The 16,206-nt window shown below is 47.8% G+C and overlaps 2 protein-coding genes across 5 annotated transcripts in view; both read right to left on the bottom strand.

Moving 5' to 3' along the window:
* The window catches only part of SLC35D2 (solute carrier family 35 member D2), a 57,800-nt gene extending 50,482 nt beyond the window's left edge, over nt 1–7,318 (bottom strand). The window contains exon 1 of one of the 4 annotated variants that reach the window (XM_051818600.2): nt 7,094–7,318. In XM_051818600.2, coding sequence (XP_051674560.1) covers nt 7,094–7,233 — 140 coding nt within the window. In that variant the 5' untranslated portion in view covers nt 7,234–7,318. Of the gene's footprint in view, nt 1–5,901; nt 6,042–6,221; nt 6,404–7,093 lie in introns of those variants that run through there. The other 3 variants (XM_002708265.5, XM_008257752.4, XM_008257767.4) reach the window with 3 other exon arrangements.
* A 2,496-nt stretch (nt 7,319–9,814) lies between these two features.
* Nucleotides 9,815–16,206, bottom strand: part of ZNF367 (zinc finger protein 367) — a 28,784-nt gene continuing 22,392 nt past the window's right edge. Inside the window, exons 4-5 of the mRNA XM_051818581.2 lie at nt 15,433–15,571; nt 9,815–12,384 (exon numbers count right to left, since the gene is read on the bottom strand). Of these exons, the coding sequence (XP_051674541.1) occupies nt 12,162–12,384; nt 15,433–15,571 (362 nt within the window). The 3' untranslated portion in view covers nt 9,815–12,161. The remainder of the gene's footprint in view (nt 12,385–15,432; nt 15,572–16,206) is intronic.

The following is a 16,206-nucleotide window of genomic DNA, read 5'->3' as shown; positions in this document are numbered from 1 at the left end:
TGTTGGAGACAATTGGGATGGTTACATAGTAGCTGCTAGGCTATTTTAGGACTTTATTGTTACTTGTTAAGAACAACAATGGTACCATGTAGGAAAATGTTTCCATGTCGATGGCTGGGGAGGGAAGCAAATGGAATGAAGAGTGAACAGTTACGGCATGTCAGTGCTGTGCACAAGTGCCTACACTTCTCAGAATGCTGGCAACCTGCCAGGGCAAAAACTGGCACGGGGCAAAGCCTAGGCAATCCTCAAAAAAGTTAAATAATGTACAGTCCCCTTCTCCAATTTCTCCTGGATTAAAGAAAACAATCTATAAATAAATAAGTGTCATATGGATCCATTTTTAGAAAAAATCAATCTATGCCTCCATCTATCGATATCTATATCTAGATATCTACTCATCTAAAAAGTGTCTGAAGTTATCACCCAATGGTAACAATAGTAATTTTTTTAAATTTCAACCTAATATTTTGTTTTTTGTTTGAATCCTTTATAATGACCATAACAGAGACTTTTCTACAAAGAAAATAAAAGATACTTCAAGATGATGATTCTACTTTAAAATTTTTTATTCATTTATTTAAAAGGCAGAGGACAGAGAGAAGGGGAGAGACGGGGAAAGACAGAGAGATCTTCCAACCATGGTTCATTCCCCAAATGTTCACAACAGCCAAGGCTGGAGCAGGCAGGAAGCCGGGAGCCCAGAACTCAATCTGGGTCTCCCATGTGGGTGGCAGGGACCCAAGTACTTGAGCCATCACCTGTTACCTGAGGGAAGCAACAGATGGAAGGGGCCTGGTGTGATGGTTTCGATTTTCTCAATGAAGGACCAGAGGAAGAGGCCAGGAGGGGAGCCATGGGAGGTTTCAGGATGGAAAAGAAGCAGGAAGCCCCCATCTCAGAGACCCAGGAGGCAAGCGGCAGGTGGTACAGTGCCCCTTGGGGTGTGTGATCAGCAAGTTAAAGCCAAACCAGTCAGCCCAGATGTGGTTTTCTCAAGCGCAGGTGAGGCAGGCAGGCAAGGCAAGAGCGGCTTTCAAGTGAGCTCAGCAGAGAGGTGACAGCAGGAGGGGCAGAGGCAGCAAAGAACAGGACAGGAGGCCGAGAGGGTCGGGGAGTGGACACCCAGCCGCCCTATCTTAGGAGGCCGGCGTGGTGCGGAGGGCGGGGCCAAGGAGCAAGAGCGTTCTTGGAGATGAGACTAGACTGTGAGGGTTCAGCATGGGAATCCTGCAGTTGCTGAGGGCTACCCCGAATCAGGGTGGGGAGGCACTCCAAGACTTCCTTGGTTTTTTGTTTGTTTGTTTTAATTAGTTCTTTATTCAAAAAGCAGAGTTAGAGATGGACAGACAGACAGAGAGATCTTCCATCTACTGGTTCACTCTCCCAAATGCCTGCAATGGCCAGGGCTGTGCCAGGACAAAGCCAGGAGCCCAGAGCTCCATCCTGGTCTCCCACATGGGTGGCAGGGCACAAGCACTGGGTCACCTGCTGCTTTCCCAAGTGCATTAGCAAGGAGCTGGATTGAAAGCAAAGGAGCCAAGACTTGAATAAGCAGTCATATATGGGATGTTGCAAGCGGTGGCTTAACCTGCTGTACTACAATGCAGCCCTTTTTATTATATATATATATATATATATATTGGTTTTTTTTTTTTACTTACTTGAAAGGCAGAGAGAAAGAGAGAGCCCCCTCCACCCCCCACCCAAATCCTCAAAGGCCCACAATAGCCAGAGCTGGGCAAGGCAAAGCCAGAAGCTGAAACTCAGAATCTCAATGCAGGTGTCCCATATGGGTGGCAGGAATCAAACACTCGAGCCACCAGCAGTGCCTCTCAGTTTGTACATTAGCGGGAACCTGGAATCAGGAGCAGAAACCCAGGCACTCCGATATGGAACGCGGACGTCCCAAAACAGCACCTTAACTGCCACAGAGAACCCAGGCCCCCAGAAGCTTTTATAGAAACCCCTCAAAGTGACTCAGACATCCAGATAGGTTTGGAAACTTCGGTGCTCAAAGATCCCAATGGCCTGTCCTGTGATGCATCGCCAAAGTAAACACACACGGCAAATGCTGAGCAAGTATCTATTGAACTGAATGCAACCAGATTCAGTATTTTTATGAAGCAAAGCATTTTGTATCATAAAGTACGGGGTTTTTTTTTTAAGATTTATTTTATTTATTTGAAAGACAGAGTTAGAGAGAGAGAGAGAGAGAGAGAGGTCTTCCATCCACTGGTTCACTCCCTAAATGACCATAACAGCCAGAGCTGAGCTAAGCTGATCTGAAGCCAGGAGCCAGGAGCTTCCTCCAGGCCTCCCAGGCAGGTTCAGGGGCCCAAGCACTTGGGCCATCTTCTACTGCTTTTTTAGGCCACAGTAGAGAGCTGGATCAGAAGTGGAGCAGCCAGGACTTGAAGCAGCACCCATATGGGATGCCAGCACTGCAGGCCAGGGCTTTCACCCGCTGCGCCACAGTGCCAGCCCCTAAAGTATGGTATTAAAATGGAAAAACAACTGAGACCACCTGTACATCTGTGTGAGCTTCATCACAAAAGACAAGTGGAACCAACTGGCCACAAACTCAGAAGACCTCACTTTGTCCCCGCCCAGGCAAAGTCTCACAGTTCAGGTCCACGGCCTCTGTCCAGCCACATAAACCTAGCACGCAATGAAGTAAAACTTACAAATGGAGCTGGCGCTGTGGCGTAGTGGGTAAAGCCACCACCTGCAGTGCCGGCATCCCTTATGGACACCAGTTCTAGTCCCGGCTGCTCCACTTCTGATCCAGCTCTCTGCTATGGTCTGGGAAAGCAATAGAAGATGGCCCAAGTCCTTGGGCCCCTGCACCCACCTGTGTGGGAGACCTGGAGGAAGCTTCTGGCTCCTGGCTTTGGATTGGCCAAGCTCTGGCCTTTGCAGCCAATTGAGGAGTGACAGTGGATAGAAGACCTCTCCCTCTCTCTCTTTCTCTCTCTCTCCCTCTCTCTCTCTCTCTGCCTCTCCTCTCTCTGTGTAACTCTTTCAAATAAATAAATCTTTAAAAAAAATAAAACTAACAAATGGCTAAGGCCACCCAACAGTTCTGTTCCCCAACCAGAGGAAGAGAAATCCAAGATGTCCAAAGAGAGAAATCATGGCCTCATGCAGACACACGACCCTGTGGATTGGTGAAAGTCTTATCCTCTAGCCCACTGTTCTGGCCTCACACAACAAAGGGTTGGATCAGGTTACTACAGTGGCTGTTTATGGTTGTAACCAAATCACCTCAACCCAACCCTCCAAAACTTGTGCCTAATGCTTTTCGAGATGAGAAAATGGACACTGTTATTTGAACAGGGTTTTCCAACTGCACCCAAGATTCTGTGTGACAGATCATGGGGAAATGTGAAACGTTTATGTGAAATGTTTATAAGGGGTTTGGTGTTCCTGAGGGGAAAAAAAAAAAAAAAAACAGGACGAACGATGTTAAAGCCGGAAAGGCCGGGAGGTAAGACACCTGCCGGGACAGGGACACAGCCTTCACCTGCACAGCATCAGCCAGGGTCTGCTGGCCCCTGCCTCCAACAAGTGCCGTGGCCACTCGGTCACTCACTCAGGTGCAGGGGCTGGAGACGTCTGAGCGCACTTTGAAAAGTTCATGCGAAGTGGAATTAAAAGGTAAGTTTATGTTGGTATGGACATTTTTTGAAATCACAGGGCTGGCGTGGTACAGTGGTGAAGATGCTACTTGTAGCACCAGCATCCCACACTGGAGTTCCTGTTCAAGTCCCGGCTGCTCCACTTCTGATCCAGCCTCCCCACTCTTGTGCCCGAGAAAGCAGAGGAAGATGGCCCATGTATTTGGATCTCTGTTACCCATGTGGGAGACCCAGAAGAACTCATGACTCCTAGCTTCAGCCTGGCCCAGCACCCACCTGGAGAGTGAACCAGTGGACAGAAGATCTCTGTCTCTGTCTCTCTCTCTCTCTGCCTTTCAAATAAATAAATCTTTTGAAAAAAATTGTTGGGACCGGCGCTGTGGCACAGCAGGTTAACGCCCTGGCCTGAAGCGCTGGCATCCCATATGGGTACCAGTTCGAGTCCCGGATGCTCCTCTTCCCATCCAGCTCTCTACTATGGCCTGGGAAAGCAGTAGAAGATGGCCCAAGTCCTTGAGCCCCTGTACCCATGTGGGAGACCTGGAAGAAGCTCCTGGCTCCTGGCTTTGGATCTGCACAGCTCCAGCCATTGCATCCATCTGGGGAGTGAACCAGAGGATGGAAGACCTCTCTGTCTCTACCTCTCTCTGTAACTCTGTCTTTCAAATAAATAAAATAAATCTTCTAAAAAATTGTTTTGAAATCTATGCATACTTTTTTCATAATATACATTTCCCATGAATTTTTGAAGATCCATGATATGTATGTTTTTTTATACCAAATAAACTTATCTTTCAATTCTACTTTGCACAAACTTTTTGATTCAACTAGCAGCCACTCCCGAATAAGCCTATTAACGGCACTCTTTTATTCTGAAGTGGGTTTTGGTCTTTCATTAGCGTGCATTGTGTGTGTTAAAAGATCCAGGTTTAGGTTTCCTAAGGTTGCATTTCCCATGCCCAACCAGGAAGCTCCAACACACAAGTAGAAACCTTATAGAGACCATCACCAGCTGTAGGATCGCCAGAAAACATCCCAGGTCCCTCTCTTCCATCCCCACGGCGGCCCCACACCCAGTCCTAGCTATCTCTTCCTAAGGCCAATACCATCAGTTCTCCAGCCATCCACCAGCCAAAAAAAAAAAAAAACCTTAATCACAACCCTGTCATATCACACCCCAAGTTAAGCCTTCCCAGGGCCGTCCAGTTGCTTCTGAACTAACATTAAAGCTATTTAGCACGGGCATGCTGCACACACCTTGGGCTCCCAGATCAGCAGCCAGGAGGCTGTGTGACTCCCTTGGCTCTCCCCCTCCAAAGTCCCTGCACAACCTGCCTCTCACTGCTCTCCGGCCCCCTGCTGGTGCCAGTCCCAGGGGAAGTTGTCACCCCTCTGCAGCTGCCACCCTCTCCGACCTGGTCCAGCAAGGCTCCTTCCCAACGTCACCCCCTCAGGGAGACCTCACTGCTACCCCTGCACACCCCTCCTACTCCCCAACTCCTTTTCCTGCCGCCTTCTCCAGAACTCGGGTCACATCCAGTGTGTCTGTCCCCTGCGATGCAAGCTGCGTGAGGTTATCAGGGGACCCGCTCTGTCCACTTTTGGTTCCCAAGTACCTGGAACAGGACCTGGTGTATTGCAGGTGCTCAGACAACACTACTGAACGCTCTGGTTCCTCTCTTCCTCCTGGACCTCTCTCCCACCTTTCTGGTGCTTGCCCATTCAGTTTGAAGCCATCCAGTGGGGCTGGGGTTCTGTGGGCCCCTCAGACGTGGGTAGAATGTCCGTCACAAGCAGGCTGCCAGCTGTGGCTGGAAAGCCTGTCTCCAGACCGACGGCATCTCCCTAACCAATAGCTTCCTGTGCTGCACGTGTGACCTTGTGGCTTTAAGTCACACCTTCAGGGTGGGGGCAAGCTCTCCCCCAGAGCTGGCCGGGTAGGGGCTGAGCCCCTGGGGAGAGTGGACTGGCTCCAGGAGATCCTGGCTACCTTATGGGATCCTTACAGGTTTAAATCATGCCTTCAAGGTAGCTGCCATCTTCCACCCAGAGCTAGCAGAGGAGGGGGCTGAGCCCCTAAGGAGCCAGGCTGTCTCCAGGAGACCCCACTATCTCCACGAGCCCCGAGCCAATCAACACACCTATGTGAAACCCCCATCAAATGGGCACCCCCACGGAATGACCCAATGGAAAAAAAAAACAGTAATGCCTTAAAGACCCGGGACACTGCCCCAAGACCAGTGTTCCGTTTGCACTCTACCTGCTCTCCTCTCGGACCAGACATCTCCTCTGTCGCTTGCCAATCAAATAAAAGTTTCATTTCTGCCTCTTTGCAAACGGTTTCCCGGTCTTTTGCTTCTATACTGAGCTGAGGAAAAGAACCCATGAGACTCGCTCCGACGACCACCCTCCCCCGAGCAACCGGTAAGAAGTTCCAGCCACAGTTCGGTCCGCCCCTCCAGCAGGGCAAGCCCGCGCCTACCGCAGCACCCTAGAATTGCTGCCGCCCTCCTGGTGGAATGCTCTGGCGCCAACCACTCCACCCCAGGCGGCATATCTGAAACCGCCTTGCTTACTCACGAGCCTGCTTGCTTATTTTGTCTCCACCACTGAAGCAGGACCTCTGTGTCGGGAGCAGCTGCTGCCCTGGTTCCTTGCAGTGGGCTCAGCCCACAGTGGGTAACTCAGTAAAACACCTGCTGGAGGTGCACTGTGGGCCTCGGTGTTCTCCACCAGGAAACAAAAGGGCTGCAGACACTCAGGTCTCTGGGTTCTCACCGCCTCTCTTCTAAGAACCCACACTCTGGAAAGCCCTCCCTTGGAACACTTGGGCGGCACGACCTGGGTTATAATTCCCTAGATTTTACCTCTGAGCAAACTGCCGAATCTGGGACCAGCGCCAACAGGCAGAGCTGTTAACCAGGGAAACTAACTAGATGGAAACCTACAGTTCTTTTCAACGTGGCGACCACGCAAGCAGAACTGACCAGGACTCCCTGGTCCTCAGAAATGAGTTTAAGAAAGGGCCAGTTTGCTGCTTTACTTCGCACTACTGGGACAGCGCGCGTGCCACGGCCCGACTGCGTTGCCCGCGTGTGTTCCCACGCGTAGGGCTCACGGCTCAGGACTAGACCGGGTGCCGAACGGCAAGATTCGTCTTCGAGTTGCTCACTTTAAAAGCACATTTAGGCCACTGCGGTCCGCCTCTGGCGTGGCTCCACTCGCAGTAGCTACTCGGGAGTGCGGCGCGCCCGAGGGGCCACAGAGGTGCGGTGGCCCCCCAGCCCCACCCTGGGAAAGACTGGGTCAAGGTGCGCGCCAGGGCTGCTGGCTCCGTCGCCACCGGCCGGGGGGGGGGGGGGCGCTGCACCGCCGAGGCACACGTGGCCAGGGGCTGTGAGACGCCTTCCCCGCACTCCGGCCCGCCGCACCCGACCCCCGCCCCACCTCACCCGTAGGTGGTCAGCAGCGCCTTGTTGACCAGCACGATGAGGAAGGAGCAAGTTCCGTAGAAGAGCGCCGACAGCAGCCTGGCCAGCCGGGAGGGCAGCCGCGCCGCGCCGGGCTCCGCGCCCGCGCCCTCGACCGTCATGTCCTACCCCCCACCCCCGGGCCGCGCGGACCCCCGCCGCCAGCCAGCCTCGGCCGCGCACTGTCCCCGGCGCGGCTCGGTCCCCGCCCCCGGCCGGCCCGGGAAGAGGGCGCGGCAGGAACAGGAAGAGCCGGGCGCGAACCTCGGGTGCCTCGCGCGCGCTGGGGACTTTTCCGGGTACCTGGACCCCCGGCGCCTCCGGAAAACGGGCTTGGGGCAGTTGGGAACTTCCCGCTCCACCAAGATCGCGGTCTTGGGGAGAAACGCTCACGCTTAGGGTTTTGCTTTTTTCCCCCGTGCTAAGCTTATTTTCTTGGACGTGTCATTTACAAGCAGTGAGAGACCAAGTGTGAGATGAGCTTTGGCAAATGCGCGCATCCGAGGAACCACTCCCAAGTCAAAACAGCATTCCCAGCACCCTCAAAAGTTCCTTTGAGACGGGGCTTCGAGTCCCGGCTGCTCCACTTCTGATCCAGCTCTCTCCTATGGCCTGGGAAAGCAGCAGAGGATGGCCCAGGTGCTCGGGCCCCTGCACCCACTTGGGTAGACCTGGAGGAAGCTCCTGGCTCCTGGCTTCGGGCTGGCCCAGCCCTGGCTGTTGCCACCATCTGGGAGTGAACCAGTAGATGGAAGACCTCTGTCTCTCCCTCTCACTACAGTTTCAAATCAATAAATCTTAAAAGTTCCTTTTGTGCCAAGTTAACCCTCCCACCACAGTGCCTTCCATGACTGTAGGTTACATTTGCTTTATTCTAGATTACACACACAGGATGCTTTCTGGAGTTTCTTATGTACCCGAAAGGCTTTTGCTCTCCCCATTCATTTTATTTGTGCCACACATCCCTGTGGTTTCTTTCCCCTTTCACTCGCCAGAAAAATAGCACTAAAAAAATCCAGGAGAGAGGCCAGCGCTGTGGCACAGCGGGTAAAGTCGCCACCTGCAGTGCCAGCATCCCATATGAGCACATGTTGGAGTTTCGGACTGCTCCACTTCCGATCCAGCTCCCTGCTGTGGCCTGAGAAAGCAGTAGAAGATAGCCCAAGTCCTTGGGCCCCTGCACCCGAGTGGGAGACCTGGAGCAATCTCCTGGCTTCTGGCTTCGGATCGGTGCAGCTCTGGCGTTTATGACCAATTGGGGAGTGAACCAGCAGATGGAAGAGTCTCTCTGCCGCTGCCTCTCTGTAACTCATCCTTCAAATAAATAAATAAATCTTTAAAAAGAAAAATCCAAGAAAGCACAAATTGTGCAAAACAAGAAAGAAAACCACAGGGAAGCCTGTTTTGAAAAACAAACTCATATTCAAGTCATTTTAATTAATTCCCTCAAAGTGATCAACTAAGCTTCCAGGGAGTCTCCAAATAAAATTTGACTGCAAAACAGTATCGTTGGAGGCTGGCGCCGTGGCTCAATAGGCTAATCCTCCACCTGCAGCGCCGGCACACAGTTGCTCCTCTTCCAGGCCAGCTCTCTGCTGTGGCCCGGGAGTGCAGTGGAGAGTGGCCCAAGTGCTTGGGCCCTGCACCCCATGGGAGACCAGAAGCACCTGGCTCCTGCCTTCGGATCAGCGCGGTGCACCAGCCGCAGCGCGCCAGCCACAGCGGCCATTGCGGGGAGAACCCACGGAAAAGGAAGACCTTTCTCTCTGTCTCTCTCTCTCTCACTGTTCACTCTGCCTGTCAAAAAAAAAAAAAAAAGATTTAAAACAGTATCGTTGGATCAGCAGGTTAGGCAACTGGAGGTGAAATCCTGAGGTGTTTGGCTGCTCCGCTTCTGATCCAGCTCCCTGCTAACATGCCTGGGAAAGCAGCAGAGGAGGGCCAAGTTCCTGCCACCCAGATGGAGTTTCAAGCTCCTGGCTTCCATCTGGCCCAGCAGCCAGTGAACCAGCAAGTGGAAGATCTATTCTGCCTTTCAAATAAATAAACAAATCTCAAAAAAAAAAAAAAAAAAGGTATCATAAGTCTTTCAGTGGTGCCCTTCATCCTATCTGCATTTGATTTGCTTCTGTATACACTTCCTGGACCTTCTGTCACAATCCCTTCCTTATCCTGTTTAACTCATTGCTCACTGCAGTTGTTTGGGAAAAATCAGAAGAGACTGGTTGATTGTTCATTGATCTAACAAAAGTAACTGAAAAGAAAAATTAATTTACTAGACTCTTCAAAAGTAGACAGGTTCTAAATGGATTCTGGGGGAGGTGTGCCTCAGAAGAAACACATCCCGAATGTACGCGGAATAAAACCCCAGTTCCCTATCACCCCAATTTAAGGCCTGGGATACAGCTGGCGATAGCTTACTACTTATCCCTACCAGTGTTATTTTTAAACCCAATAAGGAAGTTAAGTGTTTATAACCTTAAAGGCCCTTACAAAGTAAGAAAAAGCAAAATCTCACAACAGTTGCAACTATGCAACAATGATGCCTCCGGGAGACTGGAATGATATAAAATGTACCAGAATACTGCTGGAGCAATGCCAGGCTACAGGGGACACTTCTGTGCTTTTACTTTTTTTTATATCATGGTGATTATATTTTTGAAGGGAAAACAAATTAGAAAGGCTTCAAGAATGACCATAGAGTTTAAATTAAAATAAATTTTTATTCAAAGCATCTTTTAAAAATTACAGCATGTTTATTTGTATGCTGGTAACTCTGCCAAACTACAGCTTAGCCATATGAAGCATAAAACACTTCAAAAATCTGAATGTAAACCACATTTTTAAAACAAAAAGCAGTCTTAACACACCTCAAATTTTAGATGCCAATGTATTTTGTCCAAGTAGATAGCTTATATAAAAAAGAACATTTTAAATGTTTCTATAGTAAACAGTTCTACTAATTTCTTAAACTGTTCCAATTATACAAATTTTAAAAAGTTTGTGAATAAAACTATTATAGTTGACAAAAGCTGACTGGAGAAACAAACAAACAAACAAACAAACCTCTTACTTTTAACGGCCTAAAATTTTATCATCTGTGAACTGGCAAATACTCATACTTTAAAAAAAATTCTTCCTGCCCTTCCTTCTTTAGATTATCAAATTTTAAATTTCCCAAGACTGATGAGTGTTGCTTTTAGTCCATTTAAATCATATTTGAGAATAAGTTCTAGAGGAAATGTTGAAACCTAAACCAAGAAAATTCAGATGCTATGTCTCTTACCATACTTATAAGTGCTCCAAGTTAAAATTCTATATACCAGATTACAAACAAAATTCTTAGACCATTACAAATATAAATTCTCTTATTACAAAAAAACCCTAAAGATTTGTAATTTACTGTACAGAGGAATTACATTTTAAAGTATGTCCTCATCATACACATTATTTGTTAACTATCACGTCTTTCACACTTCAGTTCCTCTTCAAGACATTTACACAACTCCCCTTCCCAAGGCCATGCATTTTTAAATGCCTGTGTACTGCAACACACTGGGATTTTTTGGATACAGAAGCCTACGTTCTAGATGTTTCTAGAAGTTTCAGCCATGGCTGCAGGAGACCACTTCAACTCAAAAAAATAAAACAAGGCGCTGAAGAGCCCATAGTTCCCTCTATTACTCTGAGGCTTGCTCCAATTAAGCAATCTAGAGATTGCCATGCTAGGCATGTCATTTAGTTCTGCTTGTAACAAAAGCTAAAAGGATGGAGGTTTTTCCCTACATAAAGGAGGTGGACTGCTCGGCTCTTACTTTTCCTGTTTATGCTTCAGTACATAAAGTGATGTTTTATAACTTCATCTATTTGGAAAAATGGTTTAAAACCACCACACAAGTTAACACACTTGCAGTTAAAACTATTCCAGAAGCCTGCGTATTTGAGTAGCTAATTTCTTCTGCAGTGTTTAACTGAGAGCTACATTTAGTGAACACAAAATAGCTTGGCATGTTATTCTGAAATAAAGCAAGAAGGTGGCTTTATGCACTGAAAATATAAATATGGAGGCTTCCATTTGCTAACAATTCTAAAGAAGCAGTACAATTAAAATTTAGTGTTTGCTAACAAAAGATCTAAAACATCTCACTATGAAACAACCCTGTAGGTGTCCCTTTTATTCATAAAAATCCAAGTGCCAAATCTCATTACAGGGCCCATAATACACATTTAAAAAATACCAACTACCATGTTACCTAGACTTTGCAAGATTAATCACTCAATTTCAGCAAATGAGAAATGAAATGTGCAAAAGTTCCCAAGTTAACATGCTAGGGATGACAAGTGCTTTTCAAACCTAAACATTATGGTGAGTTATAAAGCCCCAGAAAGATAGAATAAGACTGATTTTTCTCCAATTTTGAAGATTTTGAACTACTGCGCATCTTACCAAGGTCCTCAAATATCTGTTTTATTCCAAGTCCACAACTAAGAACATCTTCCAAAACAGTCAGCTTCCCATGACTTTAGCCTTATTGGGCACACTATTTTGCAATTAAAAAAAAATACATATCTTACACACGTATCTCATACTTCCTTGTTTGCTTCAGTGTTTACAGTATTATTGTTAAACATCCTAATATACATCACTAAAAATGATCTTATAAATAATTCATTTCAACCTTCTTTGGCTATTTGTACCATTCTGTTTTTTTCACACAAGTGTCTTATTCAGAAAGTGCTTCCTGTGAGAACTGCTTCCAATGAATGCATTAAACTTGCAAAATCTAGCTTCCCACAATATGTAGTTTTCTACCCTGTACTGTGCAGTCCATATTTACAAAATATTTTAAACTTTACATCAAATCCATTTCCATATAAAAAAAAAAGTGCAATTCTCTCTCACCCCATATTCTGGGGCAATGACATTCTTCATGAATTTCTACAGAATAGCAGCCTATGATAAGCAAATAAGGTGCTTAGCTTATGCCCAAGGATCTACTTTGTAAGTACGCTGGGCAGTACTCTCGAACAGTGAAGCGTCAGCATCCAGCTACTGCCGGAGTGGCGCCCCGGTCAGGTTGGCCAGCTCGATCAGCGCCAGGGCTCCGTGCAGGCGCTCCCGCTGCTCCTGCAGGCGGCGCTGGGCACCGCTCTTCCCGTCGTCCTCCTCGTCAGACTGGAGGTATTCCAGGGGGTCCTGCTGCTCCTGATCGGCCTTCTGTGCCAGCTTGCCTTTCAAGGTGGGGGTGCGCTGCTCTCGCATCTCCCAGTACCTGTGGAGGAGAGGCAACGGCATCACTTATCCGGCATGTAGTAAACAGATTCGCTTTCACCACTGCTGTCATGCGCCTCCGTTTAGAAGGTTACGAGGTGATTTCACATACATCCATTTCCTCATTTGCAAAGGGGGAAAAAAATCCCACATGCGAAAAAGTTGAGGGCCTTACTCAGACTTCTGTAATCAAAACCTGAGAGTTCCAGATCTCATACTCAACTATCTAATCAAATGGTTTTGTCATTAAAATAACTGTTGCTGCCTTTAAGATCACTATTTATCTCGGCTACAGAGGAATAACTTCCTTCAGTGTGAACTGTGTCCAAAGCCATAATTATGACAAAGGGATTAACATCTGTAACACAGTTTCCATAAAAAACACCACCACCACTGTCATTCTAGTATGTAGCCAACTGATATTTTACAAGATAAAGTGCACATGGCTCAACTCTTTGGTAGCTAAAAAGAAATGCAAACTTAAATGACAATACCGGCCGGCGCCGCGGCTCACTAGGCTAATCCTCCGCCTAGCGGCGCCGGCACACCGGGTTCTAGTCCCGGTCGGGGCACCGGATTCTGTCCCGGTTGCCCCTCTTCCAGGCCAGCCCTCTGCTGTGGCCAGGGAGTGCAGTGGAGGATGGCCCAGGTGCTTGGGCCCTGCACCCCATGGGAGACCAGGAAAAGCACCTGGCTCCTGGCTCCTGCCATCGGATCAGCACGGTGCGCCGGCCGCAGCGCGCCGGCCGCGGCGGCCATTGGAGGGTGAACCAACGGCAAAAGGAAGACCTTTCTCTCTGTCTCTCTCTCTCTCACTGTCCACTCTGCCTGTCAAAAAAAAAAAAAAATGACAATACCACTGCATGTCAAAAAATGTCCAAACAATTATATACATTCTATTTTCTGATTATTATTATTTATTTGAGACACAGAAGAAGAGAGTGTCCATCAACTGGTTCACTCCCCAAATGGCCCCAACAGCTGGGGCTATGGGACACGTCTGGTAGTTTCATGTGAAATAACCAAAAACAACCCAAATGTTCATAAACAGGTAAATAAACAAGTAGAGGTGCAGTTTCACAATGGTTTACTATTCAGCGATAAAAGGAATAAACTGTAGACAGCGTTTCAACAGCCTGGGCTGACTCTAAACAACTACATGGAGTGAAGATGCCAAACAGGAATACACACAGATGACCGCATCTGTCTATATGAAACACAAGACAGTGTAAACTAATTTAATGGCAGATCAATGCTGTTTTAGAAGGGGAACGGACAAGGAGGGGGCAAGGAGAGGTGGGTAAGGTGTGCCACAAAGGGGCAAGAGGAAACCTGGAAGTGACAGGTGTGTTCCTGATCTTGATTGTGTTGACGGTTTAATGGTGTACACTTACGTCAAAACACACCCAAGGGTACACTTTGATTATGTACAACTTAATCAATGTCAGCTATACTTCAAAGAAACTATTCTTTATGTAAAATTACACACAAAAATAATATAACCACCAAATTTCAGGAAATCTGGACTGCTTGAACTAGAAAATGTGGCAATGCCTACCGAGGTATTTTAAAAAAGGCAAATAGTTCACTATGATTTGAAGGATGACTGAAAAAGCAAAGTGGCAGAAGATGAGTTCAGCAAGGCCAGTACAAATAACTAATACAGGGCTCTGAATGCCCTAATAAAGGGTTAGACTTCACACTGAAGATACTGGGGTTTTAGAAAGATGTGGCAGCAGCATGAAGAATGGCTGAGAGCATTCAGTGGCTGAATTTGAGTTGTTGAAGGGGTAAAATCCATGACTCAATCACCAAGTAGATGAAAAGAAAGACAGGCTAAATAAAGACAAGGATGACCAGTAAGTTTCTGGCTTAGACAAAATTAATAACAGGGCAGTGGGGGCCAACCAGGAAGGAGGGAAGAACACGGAGGCAGAAATACTTGGTTTACAGCGCCCGTAGGATATCCCACCCAAACAGAACATTTCTGTGCTGGTACTAACAAATTTCCTTGGACTTGAATAATTGAATCCTATTTTCAGACTTTTATCTGACTCTTGGATATTTTATCCAAATCAAACACAGAGTTTATTCATCCAAGTATTCTTCCCGCCCGATGAGCTGTGCTATATACCCTAGGACGCAGCAGTAAAGCAGACATCCTTGCCCTTGTGGGGCTTCCAGCCCAGCAGGGAAGACAGACACTGAACAAGGATGAGTGTGATGGACAGACTCAAAGAGAAAATGCATCCATGTGGGTCCAGCGCGTGGACAGGGGTGTTATGGAAGCACATGTTTGTTTGGGGGCATTGATGAGTGAGTCATGGAAGCCTTCTTGAAGTAATATTTAACCCACGTAGGCAACAAAGGGGAGACGAGAGTGGCTAAACAAAGAGGGTTGCAAGCACTCCAGGCAGAGGGGAGCGGCACATGCACACAGCCCCAGAACAGCACCCAGGTGGGTGCAGTGTGGCGGGAGACAGTCCATTACCACAGGGAGGCAGACATGCTGCAGCTCAGCAAGGGATCCTGGACTTATCTAAGAGCCCAAGAAGACAGTGAAACTGCGAACAGGTGCAATCGCCTGCTGCTTGTATACAGTAGATGAGCTCTTCTGTCAAAATATGCTGAGAAATTATTTTATACCCTGTGGCTGTCATTAGAAAAAACTAAAGTGGGCACTTTCTGGAATATCCCTTTAGAAGAACCTCTAACCTCTGTCCTGTTACATCAGCACAAGCTACCCTTATATAAAGAAAAAAAATGACAAGGGGCTGAACTGATGACAAATGAAATCCAAGACAAACGGAACTTTCTTTCAAGACAGGGAAACACCTCCTTTTCAAATAAACTGTGGTCTGGGCAAATCAAGCTGATTGTCATCCTAAAGTTTCTATCACGTGTAGATCGTTATGTCACTTTTCATTCTGTAGGAAGTAAAAGTCCATTCTGACTTACTTTATAAAGCATGTATAAAAGCCACTGAACTTTCGCAAACCCAAGCCCTCCACCCGCACCTGCCCAGTGGACCGCGTGTCAAGAGCCTTACTTTGCCAGCCACTCGGCGGCAGCCTTGTTGTCCGCAGCCTGGTGCTTGCTGAGTGTGTCTGTGGGTTCCTCTCTCTTCAGCCTGGCGTAAGGATGCTTCGGACAATGGCGGTTTGCATGGGTGAATCTGCTCAGGCAACCTTTAAATCATTCAGGGAAACACTTGTCAGAACCTGGACATGCAGCAAACAGACACAAGCAAAATGTGCAGTTTCACTGGTACCCAGGAAAGGAAATTACTGCGGAGAGACTTCGCATTCTGTAACTTGGAGGAGAAACCCCCCAAACCAGCCTCCCTAGAGGCAGCCATGCTGGTGGGGCGGGTGGGAGAACAATTCCACCACACACATGTGCCTAACCCCACCACAAAGTGATCAGTCACAAAAGTTCTCACATGGTAATTCCTTTTTTGGAATCTATCATAAGGAAACATCAATAAAGATGAATAAAACCATAAAATAGCTCCCCTCAGCTTTGTTGGAAGCAATTTTTTTTTGACAGGCAGAGTTAGACAAGTGAGAGAGAGAGACAGAGAGTTATAGACAGTGAGAGAGTGACAGAGAGAAAGGTTTTCCTTTTCCGTTGGTTCACTCCCCTAATGGCCGCTATGGCCGGCGCTGCGCCGATCCGAAGCCAGGAGCCGGGTGCTTGCTCCTGGTCTCCCATACGGGTGCAGGGGGCCAAGCACTTGGGCCATCCTCCACTGCCCTCCCGGGCCACAGCAGAGACCTGGACTAGAAGAGGAGCAACCGGGACTAGTACCCGGAGCCCCAAC

The sequence above is a fragment of the Oryctolagus cuniculus genome, chromosome 1 (assembly GCF_964237555.1).
Source record: "Oryctolagus cuniculus chromosome 1, mOryCun1.1, whole genome shotgun sequence".
NCBI lineage: Eukaryota > Metazoa > Chordata > Mammalia > Lagomorpha > Leporidae > Oryctolagus > Oryctolagus cuniculus.
This window is presented reverse-complemented; position numbering and strand designations above follow the sequence as displayed.